A 16,294-nucleotide genomic window follows, 5' to 3' on the forward strand; every position below is an offset into this window, starting at 1 on the left:
ACCTTTCCCCTTCAGCAGGTAGCCTTATTTCAAACTCCTCCGGAATCTGGAAGGCGTACCGTACTTCAACAAAATAACTAGCATCAAAATTGGGGGGCTTATGAATATATTCCATATCCCCCAAAAGCTTTTATAACGCCTTGCCCGGGATAATCCCATACTGCTTATCTTTGTAATAACTGACCTCCCTAAAAGATTTAAAATAATTCTCTCTCTGAACATCCGAAGGAGTTTTTACAAATTTCTGCTCTACATCTATCCATCCCTGGTCCCCAACTGAACTTCCCATCACTATACGTACTCTACTTTTCCCCTGCATATTTTCTTGCCTCTGCGCCCTAGCCAAGTCAGCCACTTCTTTCCCTCTCCCTCGACCAATACCAGGAAAAAGGGATTATCCTGCTTTCTCCTTTCCCCAACCATGAGATATGGAAGGGACACCCTTACGGGAGTGTGATCCCCCAGAAGATGGCCCTGGGCCTTGACCCTTAGACACCACCTCCTGAAGGGGAAGATCATCCTCATCTCCAGACCCCCCCTTTCCGGAAGAATCGCTCCTAGAGGTTTCGTCGCTGTCGGTATCTTCTTCTCCGATTAGCGACGCAGACAAAGCTTCGTTCTCAGAATCAAGTGTACTTTCGCTATCACTCTCTTTCACCACAAACCTCCCTCGCTTCCCCATCCATAAATTATCTACAAACAAAAAGAAAAGGCCTTGTCAATAATCCGACCATGAAAAATAAATAAAAACGAAAAACAAAGAATGTACAACTTAATTACATAATAGCTTTCCCCTTACCCATACCAAGATCACTCCTCTACTAACCCAATCCTCCTCCTCAGACCCAATTAAACCCTACTCTCTTAACAATCAAATGTTACTTTCTCCCACCATGCATCCTCCAAGAACCCCTCTACCTTTTCAGAACCCACTCGCTTAAAACATTCTCTAGTTACGAAACCCAAATTTGCATCTTAACCCATCATAAACATTACTCGTTCATACCCCAAGTGATAAAAGACAAGCGCAAAATCAAAGTAAAGTTAAGACGGATACCTGTTTGTAGATACTGTAACTGTGTAGAATAAGTCAAACAACCTCGCTTTTATCCCTCCGGACGCCTCCTTCAGTTCTATCTTAATCAAAAGTGAATAACAAGAAAGAATAAAAATGAACAAATGAATATATTTGAAATTAATAACTTCCCCCATTTTCTAAGGAGGTGAACCGTCAAAACCTTGAAAGCTAATGATTCAAGGGCCCCACAAAAAGGGAAAAAGTGAGCGCGTGAAACCCACTCCCCCTCAAAACCCGGATCTCTCAATAAGACACGTCACCTCCACCTCACAGTCCTTAATGAACAACGTAACCGCTTTTGAAAAAGGAAAATTATTATTGACATTATTGATCAATTAAAATCCCTTTAAGGTATCGTATCTATAATGACTCGTGTATTTTTCATTTATTTCTAATATTTGGAAGTGTAATAAAGGTTTAAACAAATAAATAAAATATGTGTATTGATTTTGGCAGCAGTTATGGATTGTTATTTAATTAAGTATAATTGTTATTATGTGAGATTGAATTGTGTGATTTATTAGTGAGATATATGATTTTATTGTGCTTATAAAAAGTGATTTAATGGTAGTTTTAATTCCAAAAATATTCGGATTATCTTTAAAATTGGTTTTATAATTTTATAATTTCAATAATTATTTTTAGGACTTTATAAAATTGAGAAATCAATATTGTATTAATTAATTATTTTAAATGATTTTCTGAGTGTGTTTGGTTGTAAAATCCATATTTAATTTTTGAAATCTTCAAAAATTACGAAGCTCATATTTTATTAAGTTTATAATATTCTGAGAATTTTAAAATTATTTTGGGAATTTTCAGGATTCGTTTCATGCGCGCGTCGTTTCGTTATTTATCAAAAAGCGGGTATAAAGCGCACCTCAGAAGTGTTTTAAAATTTCGAAACTTATATTTTTATAAACTTCGGGATATTTACGAAATTTTGACATTACTTTCAGAATTTTATGAAATCATCTTTCGTACACCTTAGTTAGCTTATTTCATATTTCGGGGTTAATATTTTTGTTTCCCAGTATTAAAGGACACGTGTTAACTTCTTATAAATAGAAATTAACACGTATCCTTGTTAATTGATACGTGGCTGCCTTACACGATTTACAACATAACTGCTTTTCTTTTTTTTTTATTATTATTATTACACCTCCTCCTCCTCATCCTCCTCTTTGTGTTCTCAATCTCTCTATCTCGGCTCTCTCTCCCTTGGTCTCTATTCCTTTCTTTCTTGCACTCTTTCCTCCCTGTTACTCCGGGTTGCCGCCGTTCTTGTTTTTTCGGCCGTTTTCGGTGAGCCGCCGCTTGAATTCCTTGCTTGGCTGGTTCAATTTGTGCTGTTAATTTGTGTATATGCATATGATTATATATGTGTGTGCCTGTGTGAGTAAGTGTGTGTGTAGGTGTGTGTGCGTGTGTGTGTGGCGCGGAGGCGCGTGTGTTGTGCGGTTGTGCAGTGTTTGTGCGGCTGTGCGGCGTGTTTGTGAGGTGTTGTTTCGTGTTTCTTTGATGGGTTGTCTTCTGTTGGGCTTATTGTTGGGCCTTGCAATTGGGCCTGGTTGTTTGGGCCTCTTTCTGTTTGAGCCGAAGTTGTGCAGTTGGGCTGATTATTACAAATTTGATTAATATTTCTTTTTCTGCAGGAATGAATTGATTACTATTTGTGAAATAACAATTTTCGTTGCGGGAAAAATAATATTAATCAGTATGATTTATTTGGGAACCCGTATTATATCGGGCGCCAATAAATTGTGCCGCCGTTGATGATGAACTTCGGTGAGTCAACGGTGGACGGTGATGACGATGTTCCGAGTCCTAAATTTTATAAATAAATAAAATAAAATAATTATGTAAAATATGTTCGGATTTAAATAATTAATTTTGATTGGTGTTGGGATGTACGTTGTATAAATGGTGGAATAATATTGTTGATTGTTGTGATTTTTGACGTCGATCGTAATCGACGGTTAATCTTATAAATAAATAAGATGCAGCCAAAATTTTCTAAAAATATATTGTAAATGTACATAACTATATTCTACGTGTTACCCCTATTTATGTTCGGAATATGTGATTACGTGATTATGTGTATAATAATAATACGAGTCGGGTTATCGGATTGAGTTGTTAGAATTTGAGGATATCAAGCATGTCGGTGTAACTGATTAGGGTATTCTGTATTTGTAGATTTCGATCGAGTTTTCCCAGGATTAAAGTCAGCGTGAAAGCTACTTAGGGTTTTGTAAAGCATTGTAAGGCAAGTACCCCTGACCATTCTTTTATGGTTCAGTATATGTGAATAACTAAATGTTTTACTTTCGTAATGGAACATAAAAGTTTTAAGTTACGTATCCCCTGTATTTGAAAATGTGTTTAAAATTATGTTTTGGGGAAAAGTAACTTCTGAAAACACCTATCTCTAAATGTGATTTAAATGAAAAGAGGATTTGAATAGTGTGCTGTGACAGAATTGGTTTTGAAAAAGAGATAGGTAAAAGTGATTTTTTTTAAAAACTGGATTAAAATGATCAGATATGGGATACGTTGGGGCCAGAGTGGGCCTATTGAGGTGGCGTAAGAGGCTAATTCAGTTGCGCGCACTGTATAATCGATTAGTCCAGCAGGTTAGAGACCTAGCTAGTCTTTGAGTTCCGGAACAGATGAAAGGGGATGGCAGTTGAAGCCGTCTGGTGTTGATAGCCTGATCAGCTGTCTTCACATATCCGTTACGTATCTGATTTGGTTTTGTGATCCCCGTAAGGGCACGAGTAGTTGATACAGCGATTTTATAAATGTGACTAGCATGCTAAAATTGGACTCTGGTATTTTTACAGCACACTGCTATGTTGTTTTGATGGAGCATGCTAGTTAGTGATATCCAGTTTTCTCTGATTTTTGTTGCATAATGTTGATATCATGATTACAGTTCTGTTCCTATCATTGTTACATTACTGTTTTATTATGTTATTCATATTCTGGTACTGCTGAGCGATTATGCTCAACCTTGTAAACTGTTATGTATATCTCGCAGATGCCTAGAAGATCGGTCAGACCGACCTATGTTCCCGCCCCTACTGGACCCGGCTCCTCTGAGGTAGTTTGTATCAGGCCATGAGGTCTGAGGAGTTGCTGAATAAAGTTAGAGTGTGTTAGATGTTGAATAAAAAGTTTATAGTATTGAGAACCTGAATTATACTTGAACCTGGATCGGATATTGGTTTGGGGTAAAGTTAGTATATTTTAATAATAATTCTGTTATTTATATTTTTGGTAATTGTGTTTAGTGACGTCAACTCCTGACCCCGGGGTTGAGGCCGTCACAGTATCCAACCCCTAATTCAAGACAATAGCTTCCTGAAGAAAGCTTCCTAAAGAAAGCTACACTTATGAGGGGGACATCTGATGGCATCAGGTTTGTAGTCTCCCTACGGTTGTAGCCGTAAGGACCCTAAAGTTAAAATGTGGTCTCTCCCATTCCATTTCCACTATGGATCTAAGAAACTATTAATAATAAAAAGCCTACGACCCCGTAGGCATGACGCGCCTTCGGAGTCCGTAAGGTATAGTATCTATAGATCACAAATGATAAGAAGTTATCACCGAAAGCTGAATATCCGTAAGCCGTAGGTCCCACAACTCAACCTTATCCTCTAAACTTTTACACGTGTTATTCACCAAAGTACCATGTCATATCCCCTCATTCTCTCTACCTTCCATGTGTCCAAGTAGTCTATGATAGTCACCTCCCCTACCAAACTAGAGCACAGTTGACTAGTCATATGAATAAAAAGGAGAATCAAAGAAAAGAAACACAACAAGACAACTAAAAAGAAAATCAACACAGACACCTTACGGACCACATCCCGAAAATACAAACACACCATCAATATGAATGATAATAAACTTTTGAAACACAAAGATGGTGTCATGTGAAGGACTTTTGAGCACACAAGATAAAATAAGTGTTAAGGGGTCAGAGACATGGAAGGAAATTGTAGATATCTTGGTTGATGATGAATTGAAGACATTTAAAATTTAAAATTAAAGATCCTTTTTATGGGAACCGATGTTTTGTTGTCTAGCTAAACTATCTTTAACTATGGGTTATAAATTTATTTTGTAAGTTTTTGTTTATTCCGTATATTTTCTTTTATAATTTTCTTTGATCGAGATAGTAATGGGAAATACTGTTCATTATGTTGATAAGTCATAAAAATTGTAGTTTTTGTTCGTAAAAACTTGGATTAATATGATGTTACTAGGGACTTCTCTTTTCAATAGGCTACTTTGTAGCCGTGGTTTTTGTAATACTCTACTTCCAGGGATATGTTTCGAGTGATACAATATTTTCCGTGGTGTATTTCGTATGATAGTTATAGATGGGGATAGGGTTGCATATTGGTCAAGTTGGTCGGGTTGAAGATATTTTTACAACCCGACCCAACTAGATTGGTTTGAATTTTTTTTACCCAATTCATAAAATATAAATTTGTAATTTAACTCTACTCGTTGTACATCGGTTTGGGTTGAGTTCGGTCGGTTTGAATGAGTTGAATGATTTTATAAAAAAAAATCAATATTATAAATTGTCGGTAATTTTAAAATTATAAATAAACTAAAATGTGTATAATTTATAATTATAGTGTTATGTTTGAATTTGATTAACATTTTAATTTTAGTAATATATATCATATCGTAAGGTATAAGATATCAGATGGAGGTGAGAGAAAAAAGATAGTACATAACTTATTTAATATATTATAGTAGTCAAAGAAAAATATCTAAAAAAATGTATATATACGTATCACACTTAAAAAATTTAATAAAATAAGAATGACATATTAATAAATCGGGTTGCTTTGGATTAATGTAAAAATATTTGTAACCCTGCCCAACCCATTTACGTTCAGGTTTTTACCCTAATCCAACCCATTTACGGTCATATTGAGTACGTAACAAATCATCTATTATTTGTTTTATATTGAATCCGATTTTTTGAGTTAAAAAATAATTGGGTTGGGTCGGTTTAGTCAGTTTACGTAGCTCATGTACATCTCTAGATGGGAACGTGTCTTAATGATACGTTGTTGTTTGGCACGCATTAGTATACAATTTTCATGTCGGCTTGTATAATAGATATGTAGTGCCCTTTTTACCGCCGGTAATCATTTAGATCATATATAATAATTTATAGCCTAATTATTCATAAAGAATGAATCTTTAAACAATATTTATAATATACTATAATTAATTTATAGAACAAAAGAAAATATTCTCGATTAGAATGAATAACGCTGAAGTACCTCTCCACTAATATTCAACTTAAGCAAAATATAAAGTACTTAACTTAAGTTTGTTTTTGGAACAGAGGCATGGACTGAAGTTCGCTGGGATAGGGCCTTAACATCAGCATCGTGGCTAGACTTATTCCCGTCGGTGAAACTTTATAATTTAGAAGGCTCTACTTCGGATCATAGTCCGATTTTGTTAGTTCCTGAGGAAGACTCAAAGTTCGTGGGCCAAAGACACTTCAGGTTCGAGAACACTTGGTTGACAGAGCCTATGTGCCGTCAGCTGGTATTTGAAAGTTGGGAGATGACATCTAGCATGGATATTCAGACGAAAGTGAAGATTTGTGGGGAAAATCTTTATCAACGGGGAAAGGAAATTACTGGAAAATTCAGTGCTCGCATTAAAAATTGTAAATCTGAGATGAAAAAGTATAGGAAAGGCAGAGACATAATTTCGGTGCAGAAGTATAAGGACTTAAAGAGCACACTGATTCGTATTCTTGAGCAACAGGAGATTTTATGGAGGCAGCGTTCTAAGCAGCTTTGGTTATAGTCAGGGGATAAAAACAATCGGTATTTTCATGCGTTTGCATCTACTCGTAAAAGAACGAACCATATTTCTAGGTTGAAGAACAATGAAGGTTACTGGATTGATTGGGAGGGTGACCTGGCTGATTATATAACAGAACAGTTTACTCATCTATTTACAGCTACTCGAACGAACTGGTATGAAGTAATGGAGAATATATATACCAAGATCACAGCTAGGCAGAATACAAAGTTGTTTCAGGAAGTGTCAGAAGAGGAGATCAAAGCAGCCCTGTTTTAGATGGACCCAGATAAATCGCCGGGTCCAGACGGTATGACTCCAGCGTTTTATCAAAAGCATTGGTCGATTGTTGGCCAAGATGTGTTTCGGTTAGTCAGAATTTTTTTTCAAGATGGAAATATATATACCAAGATCACAGCTAGGCAGAATACAAAGTTGCTTCAGGAAGTGTCAGAAGAGGAGATCAAAGCAGCCCTGTTTCAGATTGACCCAGATAAATCGCCGGGTCCAGACGGTATGACTCCAGCATTTTATCAAAAGCATTGGTCGATTGTTGGCCAAGATGTGATTTGGTTAGTCAGAAATTTTTTTCAAGATGGAAACATGCCAGAGGGGCTTAACGACACCAATGTGGTTCTTATTCCTAAGAAAAAGAGCCCTGGTTCGGTGGGGGACTTACGCCCTATATATTAAGCAAACTTTACAATGTTACAAAGAACTGTGCAATGTGTTGATTAAAATTATCACAAAGGTGTTAGCTAATCGCATGAAAAATATGTTGGATGGGGTAGTAGCTGAAAATCAAAGTGCTTTCATACCAGGGAGATTAATCACGGATACCATTATGGTTGGATATGAAATGATTCACTATTTGAAGAGGAAGCGTCGAGGTAAAAAAGGTTTCATGGCTCTTAAAATTGATATGAGTAAGGCGTATGATAGAATCGAATGGGATTTTTTGCAGGTTTTATTGTGCAAGGTGGGGTTTGATGATTGGTGGGTTCAATTGATTCTCAACTATGTAACTTCAGTTAAATATTATTCAATGGGTGCAAGTATGTCGTAATGCCCCTCGTATAAATCATTTATTATTTGCTGACGATAGTTATTTATTTAGTAAGGCAACTGAATCTGTAGCGTTGAAGATGACAGACCTGTTATAGTGTTATGAAGAGGCATCAGGGTAACAAGTAAATTTGTCAAAATCCTCCATAATATGTAGCTCTAACGTTGACACGGAGAGCAGGAGCCAAATTTGTCAGATTCTCCAGATGCAAGAGGCTGGTGAGGATGGGAAATATTTGGTTTGCCAAATATGGTAGGGAGGAATAAATCTAAGGCGTTTGGGTATCTCAAAGAGAAAATGAGACAGCGAGTTCATTTATGGAAAGAGAATTGGAATACTCAAGTGGGTAGGGAAATCTTAATTAAACATGTAGCTCAAGTTATCCCTATATATGCCATGAGCTTATTTTTACTACCTACAGATATTATAAAAGATTTTGAGAGAAGCCTCTCGAGATATTGGTGGGGGTCAAAGGAGAATACTAAAAAAAGAATTCATTGGATGAACTGGGAACGTTTAAGCAATCATAAGATTAATGGTGGGTTAAGTTTCAAAGATTTTCACAGTTTTAAACTTGCTCTACTTGGTAAACAATGTTGGAGGTTAATGACTAAACCTGATCGTTTTTCGAGTCGGTTGTATAAGTCCAGATACTTTGCAGATTGTCATTTCTTGGAATCGAAGTTAGGGAGTAGTCCTAGCTTTATTTGGCGGAGCATCTGGAAAGCTAAGTAGGTGGTTAGTGCAGGGGCTAGGTGGCAGGTGGGCAATGGAAAAAGGATAACTTTCTGAATCAACCTTGGTTATAGGACGAGACTAACCAGTATATTACAAGTGATCTGCAGGGGTTGAGCAAGGTCACATTCGATTCTTTTAGAACAGAAGATGGTCAGTAGTGGGATAAAGAGATTCTCGAAGATTTATTTAATCAAAGGGACCAAAATTGTATTTATAACGTCCAGTTTGGTGGTGGAAGTGATACTGATACGTTATACTGGAATGAAGATATCTCTGGGGAGTACACAGTTCGTAGTGCTTATCGTTTAATTTGATTACAAAAGGACACGGGATTTACAGCAGGTAGTAGAGACTTGTGGAAGTTAATATGGAGAATTAAGGCTCCCCTCAAAGTTCTAAATCATATCTGGCGTGCTTCAACTCAGTGCTTACCGACGCGTGTAAATTTGCAGGCGAAGAGGGTTCCAGTACCATTACTTTGCCCGTTGTGTAATAGAGAAGAAGAAACAACCATTCATGTGCTAGTGAGTTGTCCTTTTGCTGCTCAGTGTTGGAGACAGAGAAGCAATGTGTATCAGGATGCTGGTAACTATTCTTTTGACAGATGGCTAAAGAACATGCTGGACAAATCAACCAAAGAAAATCATGGGGAGATTGTAACCTTGTGCTGGAGCATATGGCACGCTAGAAACCAATTGGTTTGGCACAACAAGAAGAGTGAGGTGAATTATGTTGTGTTCTCGGCCAAGCAGTATCTTGCAGAATTGAAAGAAGCCCAAACAATTTCGACTAAGGCTCTGTACATGGATGTTATTCCAGGGGCTGGAGCTAGTTCTTGGGTAAAACCTAAAAAGAATACAGTTAAGATATCGATCGATGCAACATTGTTTAATGAACACTCTAAGTATGGTATAGGGTTGCTAGCTCGAGATGATGAAGGCCAAGTCATTCAGGGACGTTCTGAGGTCTATAATGAGATAGTCCGACCAGAGCTGGCAGAAGCTATGGCTGTGAAGGAAGCCTTAAGCTGGGTTCAGGCGAATGGTTGGAAACGGGTGGTGGTTGAGTCAGACTGCTTGGGAGTGATTCAGGTCATTCGTAGTAAGGCGAATATGCTATCTCCTCTTGGTAGTACAATATTGAAGTGTCGCAGGATGATTGAGTTGTTAAACATTGAATTGTTTTGGGTTAAACGATCTGCCAACATGGCTGCTCACTGTATAACGAGAGAGTCATGTTTTTTCCCAGGTCGAGTTTTCGACAGGAGGTCTGTTCCTGTTGAAGTAGAGTCAAGTTTGTTGGCTAGTTTATTTGAGTAATGCATTTGCTTTTCGTCAAAAAAAAACTTAAGTTTGTTTTTTAAATTTGCTGAACACTATGCCTAAGTTAAGTGTTCTTTCTAATCACATAAGTTGCCTTAATTGGATCCCAAACAATCACTTTGGGCCTGTTTGGCTTCACATAATAAGTAACTTATTCGCTTATAAGTCCGTAAGTACTTATTGACGAGTGTTTATCGACCCAGCTTATAAATCGAATTTATAACTTATAAACTTATAAGGTAATAAGTTGAATGTTAACAACGACGTACTTTTTCTCAATTTATTTTGATTTTTCACTTGTTTATTAATTTTTATTTTAAAATTTATGTTTTTACATATCTTTCTAATTTAAAATTTACAAATTAAGATAATTATATTTAAAATTTATTTATTTTAGCTCATTTAAGTAAAAAAAATTCTGACATTTAACCAAATACTTATTTAACTTATAAGTATCCATCTACTTATCACTTATAAGTCTTTTATTCATTTTAAGTCATAAGTTACTTATTTTAAAATTTCTGAAAACGGACACTTATTGTCCCCGTCTCCGTATCATAATCGAATCCTGCCACCAAAATTCATGTTCAAATAAGCACGACTCTTCATCAGAGATGCACAAAATAATTAATTTAATACTTTTTAATACTTAATTTAATTGATGTAGCTATTAAGGGTAAATAGGAGAACATATTATCACTGCTACTTAAGATGAGTAACTTCTCTAAAAAAGATAACTAAAAAGGCCGAAAAGAGTATTTTTAAAATTTATTTCAAGGGTACTATAAAATTAGCTAAAAGATTAAAATGTAAAATGAACAACCATAATAAGTGAGCAAATATTTTTTCAGAATAGTTTTCTACTTACAAAATTATTAAATACAGGGAAAAATATATTACGACACAATACTTTCGTAAAATTTTTATCAAGTAATAAATAAACGGTCTTTCTAATGTGTGCCCTTGAATGCAGGGGGTCATTAACATTTATTATTCAACCACCAATAAAAATAGCTCATTTACATGAGAGTTAGCGACTATTGCGTAGAAAATCCCATAAATAAAATATAAATAAATTTGAGTAACATCTTGAGCATCTGACAAGTGACACCTCTCCCGCTTCTCTTTAATTAGCGTTTCTTTTTGGGGACACAACACTCGCTCAAACTCACTCACTCTGTTACTGAGTCCAAAACCCTAATTCCTTCTGCTGTGTGGGGTTAGTGCCTTCTCCCTCCTCATACTCCTTAATATTCATTAATTTTTTATTTATTGTGTTGTTTTTTTTCTATTTCGTTCTGAATCAATTTTTTTCTTGCTAATTCTTTCTGAATCGCATTTGCACACCATTTACTTGTACATATATCATTTTGGGCTTCTGTATTTGCTGATATATACGCGTTTATGTGTTCTTCTTTGTTATTACCCTTTTTATCCTGGAACACAAAGATTATCTGTTTCTTGTTTTTCTAACACATATTATTGAGGCATTGCATGTCTGAATTTATTTTCTTGGTTAAGTACAGTATAAAAGGGGCTGTAACTGATTTGTTTAATCTGTGCTTGTTTAGGCGGAAACTGACTAAAAAGTATCTACATCATGTTATTCTTCAGTTAAAATTACAATGAACACGTCAGAACTATTATGTCAATGTAGGCTGAGTATGGGTATTTCTTTATTTTGATTGTTGTTTTTTATGACTACTCTTTTTTTTTGTAATCTAGAGTTTTAGTGCCTCCCCACCGCCTTTTCTTTTGCTGCGAGTTTACTGAAGCACAATGTTTACTTATAACTTTGAATTTTTTGGAATGATTCATGTGAAACGAAACAAGTGCCTTGCATTGTGTTTAAAAACAGCAAATTCATTCCAATTGATGGATTCTAAATGACATAAATTGGGTTTTCAATTAACATTCTTGTACTTGAACTTATATTTCAATTGCATGAAATTGAACCAAATTTAATTGTAAGTTCTCTGAAAATCCGAACATGTCATATGGACCAATTGCATGATCTGAAATGAAATTATAGTATCAGAACATATCATTATCTTGTTTCTACATATTTTGATGATTTGACATCAATTATATATATTCACCAATGTCACAAACATACTATTCTATATTTATACGTATTTATTACTATCTTACTACACAATATCCTGCTAGGCTGTCACTGATACATATGTACTGCTCTCTTTTGTGATTTTTCTTCACCCTCCCGTCTCATGGTGACTTTGTTTCTTTAAATCTACATATTCTCAGGTCACATCTTGGGTGTAAGCAAGGATGATTAACTTTTACTTCGATGATGTTATTAAGGTTGACCGCTTGGATGCAGATGGTAAAAAGTACGATAAAGGTACTCCTCATCATCTGATTTTGATCTCTATTCTTGTAAACCAGTGACTCAGTGAGTGTATTTATATACGGAATTCTTGTCTGCTCAACATAGTTGAATATTTATTAGTAATATTTATCTGTATGAACCATCTCCTTTCTTGTTTATCGCTGAGCCTATCATCTTCTTGTTTCCTGCTGAGCTTATCATCTAGACTGGTTTTAAAATATTATTTTCTTGTGGCGTATTACGTTTTATGTATAGTGATATTTGATTGACCAAGTGTTGTCATATATTCGTTATGTCATCATAAATTGTTTTAGTATATGTTATGGTTCTTTCTAAATGATGCATCATTTATACTAATTTGTTAATAATTTGTGTTAAAACTCATAGCCAAACTTCATTTTTTTTGCACAAGTTAGTAATACCAAGGCAGCAAGGCTGTATTGTCTGATGATATATATAATTTTAAAATAAATATTCCGGTTCTACGTTGTAGTCATGCTGTCTTGTAGAGTAAGGCTGATTTATTATGCAACTCTAAACATGGTGATTACTAGTGAAGTAATCATTCTTTGCAATAACTGTACCTTCTAATTATTTACCGTGGCAGGTCCATTGAGAACACTTCACAGTGATGCTTATTTTCCTAATAAATTAAGATTTATCACATGTTTAATTTGTTTTTTATATACATTGGTCCTTGCTCTAGTATTCTACTAATTTCTAGCCCAATATTTATATTTGCATGTTCTTTAGTTTCTCGCATCGAAGCACAAAGTGAGCAATTGAACATGCAGCTGCAACTAGATGTGAACACCGAATTATGTCCTGTTCGTGTTGGGGATAAGTTTAGGATGGTATTGGTTGATACCATAAATGAAGATGGTTCAGCTGTTACAAGCCTTTTACCTAAGGTAATTGGTAATTGCACTCTAAACTACCTATATATATAATTGTAAACCTTGACCAATTACTTCTTGAATACTAGTCACACACATGATTTTTTCCGACTTTAGAAGCTTGTTTGTCTATACTTAGCAGGTCTTATTTCTAGAAGTCAAGCTGAGTGCTTAGGGTGAAAAATACATTCCAAATTGGATAGTAGTTGCTTATAATGTTTACTTGTTGATTGAAATGGCGTTCACCAGATGGATAGTTAATAGTTGCTTATAATGTATACTTGCCGAGTGCTTATAATGAATTTTATGACGACTTGTTTTGTACCTTCAGATTAGGGTTATATACATGCTAGCCATAAAATTATCTGTGTTAAATTATCCATGATAATTAACATAAATACTCAAAGAAAAAAGTGTACATCCGTGCCTTCAATGTATGTCACATATTCACATTGGCTCGGTTTCTTATTTTTTCCCAAAAATACCCTACCGTATATGTTTTCAGCCAAGTTTATAGCTATTGCTGAATACCTTGATTTGGGTTTTCGGTCAATGATTTTGAACATACAGTAATTAGGCTTTCTGAAACAATCTAGATTATTGAATCTAGAAGATATGTTATTCGAGAGGATACAATAGGTAGTAATATATGTGATTCGTGGTGAGTAAAAATATGAATTTTAGTCAGTGATTTTGGCTGGAAAAAACAAAGAAACCGATGCTTGAGCGGAAAAATTGGAGTAGGAGAAATGAATGAGGGAAGGGTACATAAGATATATGTAAACGTTAGGGTATGTTCAGATAAAAATAGGAAAAGGGACTGATGTTGCATTTGACCAACATGGTGGGCACCGCGGTACTATAAGTCTATATCTTACTTTGTTTATTTGTACAAATTTGGATACTTTTGGGATGAAAATATAAATTACCCGTAGAATTTTGAAATTCAAACCTTCAGTTTTCTGCGGCCATTTAAATTTAATATGGATTAGACATATTTTACTTTTTTCCCTGGTCCAAAATCGTAGTCATATGCATCTTCAGCTGGAGTTCTGAACCCTTCAGGGTTCAAGTACGTATATCTTCTACTTAAGCTGTGTGATCCCATCCAAACTCCAGTAAAGAGATGATGCTGGATTGCAGCTAATTATAAAACAAGCTATACGGCATAGTAATTACTACGTATAGCCCTTACGGTGTATGCGTTTTTATATACTTTATTAATGATTGAAAAATATTACGTATGGTATTTTTGGGGGTGTATTAATGATAGGAAGATCTAGTATAATTGGTTTTTAGGTGTTTATAAAAGGTAATATGATTTAAATAAAAGGTAACGTGTTTTAATTAGAAAAATACAATATCAACAATTTAAAGATAAAGTATAATTGGTATTTTTAGGTGTATTTATAAAAAATAATGTGCCCATTTGAGAAATCATAAAATAAGTAACTTATGACTTAAAATGAATAAAGGACTTATAAGTGATAAGTAGATGACTACTTATAAGTTAAATAAGTGTTTGGTTAAATGTCAGAATGTTTTTACTTAACTGAGCTAAAATAAATAAATTTTAAATATAATTATCTTAATTCGTAAATTTTAAATTAGAAAACATGTAAAAACATAAATTTTAAAACACAAGTTAATAAAAAAGCGAAAAATCAAAATAAGTTGAAAAAAGTATGTCGTTGCTAAAATTCAACTTATCAGCTTATAAGTTGTAAATTCGACTTATAAGTTGGGTCGACAAACACTCGTCGATAAGTACTTATTGACTTATAAGCGAATAAGTAACTTATTTTGCGTAGCCAAACAGGCCCAATATGTTCAACTTTTAATTAAAAGGTAATGTGTTGTAATTAGTACAGGCAATCAGCTAGTTATTACTTATAATATTATTCTATTATTGTATTAGTTAGAATGAAGGACAGCAACCCAAAGTATAATAGTATAGATATGCATATAGCAGCCTAATGGAAGTCCAAGTTACATTTTTTGAATATATGAGCGACACTACTATTTCTGTTTACAGCTGTTTTTTTTGCACTTGAAAAAATTAACTAACTTGTAGCTGAAATGGTGACATGCACCAAAATTTCAGGGCAACGGGAAGTCACTAGTGGATAAATTTGAGTACGTCATGCATGGGCTGCTGTATAAGCTATCAGATGATGAATCTGGCGCTAATCCTGAAAAGTATGTATATATTTATTGATTGTACATCTTTAAGCATGTAATTTGTAGTCACTGAAAGCAGATCCCTTATGTCTGTTACAGTGGCCTTGTTAGTTAACAAGGTCAGATTTTTCTGCTCAGAGATGTCTGTAATCAGGCCCTGCTTGTATTATATTGTGGCTTGGTCATTCCCAATACGTGGCCACACCACCGATGTTAAAAAAACAATTATGCTCTTGTTATCAATTATGATAAAGTAAGGTAAATATATTTCTATTTCTTGTAAATTGCTGGATGATTTTTTGTTTATTGTTTCTTTTTGGCATTAGGGTGGCATGTGTATCATTTGGAGGACTTCTATTGATGCTGAAGGGAGATGCTACCAAGATGGAAAAATTGGAGCTTCATAAGAAATATTTTCTATGTATGAGGAAGGTTTGAAATATGAAAGGGGTGGAGCTGCACCCTTTATCTGCATATACCTTAGTCTGCCTTGAAGAAAGTTAATCAAGACTTTTAATTTAGGTACTTGTTGTCTACTTTAATTGTGCGGATATAGTAGGTCTTGGTTTCACCAGACCTTTTCCATCGAACGTACTGGTCATAAACTTGGCTTTTGTTTTGTTTTTTTTGCAAATGAAAACTAACTGAAAGTAGATTTCTCTCGAGACAGGCAAGGGTATTTTTCAACGGTTTTGTACTTTATGGTCTGTGCTATGTTGATATGGATCTAGGTATTCATTTAAAACACTTTTGCGTTGTTTGGAAGGAGGAAATTATATGTTTACACTAAAATTAGAGCTTCCCTAATTA

At 34.9% G+C, this 16,294-nt stretch overlaps 2 protein-coding genes across 2 annotated transcripts; both read left to right on the forward strand.

The window, feature by feature from the left end:
- The first annotated feature begins 4,492 nt into the window (after positions 1-4,492).
- On the forward strand, positions 4,493-6,934 carry LOC141686257 (uncharacterized). The gene is made up of 2 exons (XM_074491301.1): positions 4,493-4,502; positions 6,459-6,934. Exons 1-2 carry the CDS (start codon positions 4,493-4,495, stop codon positions 6,932-6,934), a joined length of 486 nt encoding a protein of 161 aa, XP_074347402.1.
- A 4,188-nt stretch (positions 6,935-11,122) lies between these two features.
- LOC141684446 (DNA-directed RNA polymerases II and V subunit 8A-like) lies at positions 11,123-16,186 on the forward strand. Its single transcript, XM_074489432.1, has 5 exons — positions 11,123-11,276; positions 12,323-12,419; positions 13,161-13,318; positions 15,408-15,502; positions 15,811-16,186. The coding sequence occupies exons 2-5, from the start codon at positions 12,347-12,349 to the stop codon at positions 15,920-15,922; spliced, it is 438 nt and encodes a 145-aa protein (XP_074345533.1). The 5' UTR covers positions 11,123-11,276; positions 12,323-12,346; the 3' UTR covers positions 15,923-16,186.
- Positions 16,187-16,294: the final 108 nt, after the last annotated feature.

The sequence above is a fragment of the Apium graveolens genome, chromosome 9 (genome assembly GCF_009905375.1).
Source record: "Apium graveolens cultivar Ventura chromosome 9, ASM990537v1, whole genome shotgun sequence".
Lineage (NCBI taxonomy): Eukaryota > Viridiplantae > Streptophyta > Magnoliopsida > Apiales > Apiaceae > Apium > Apium graveolens.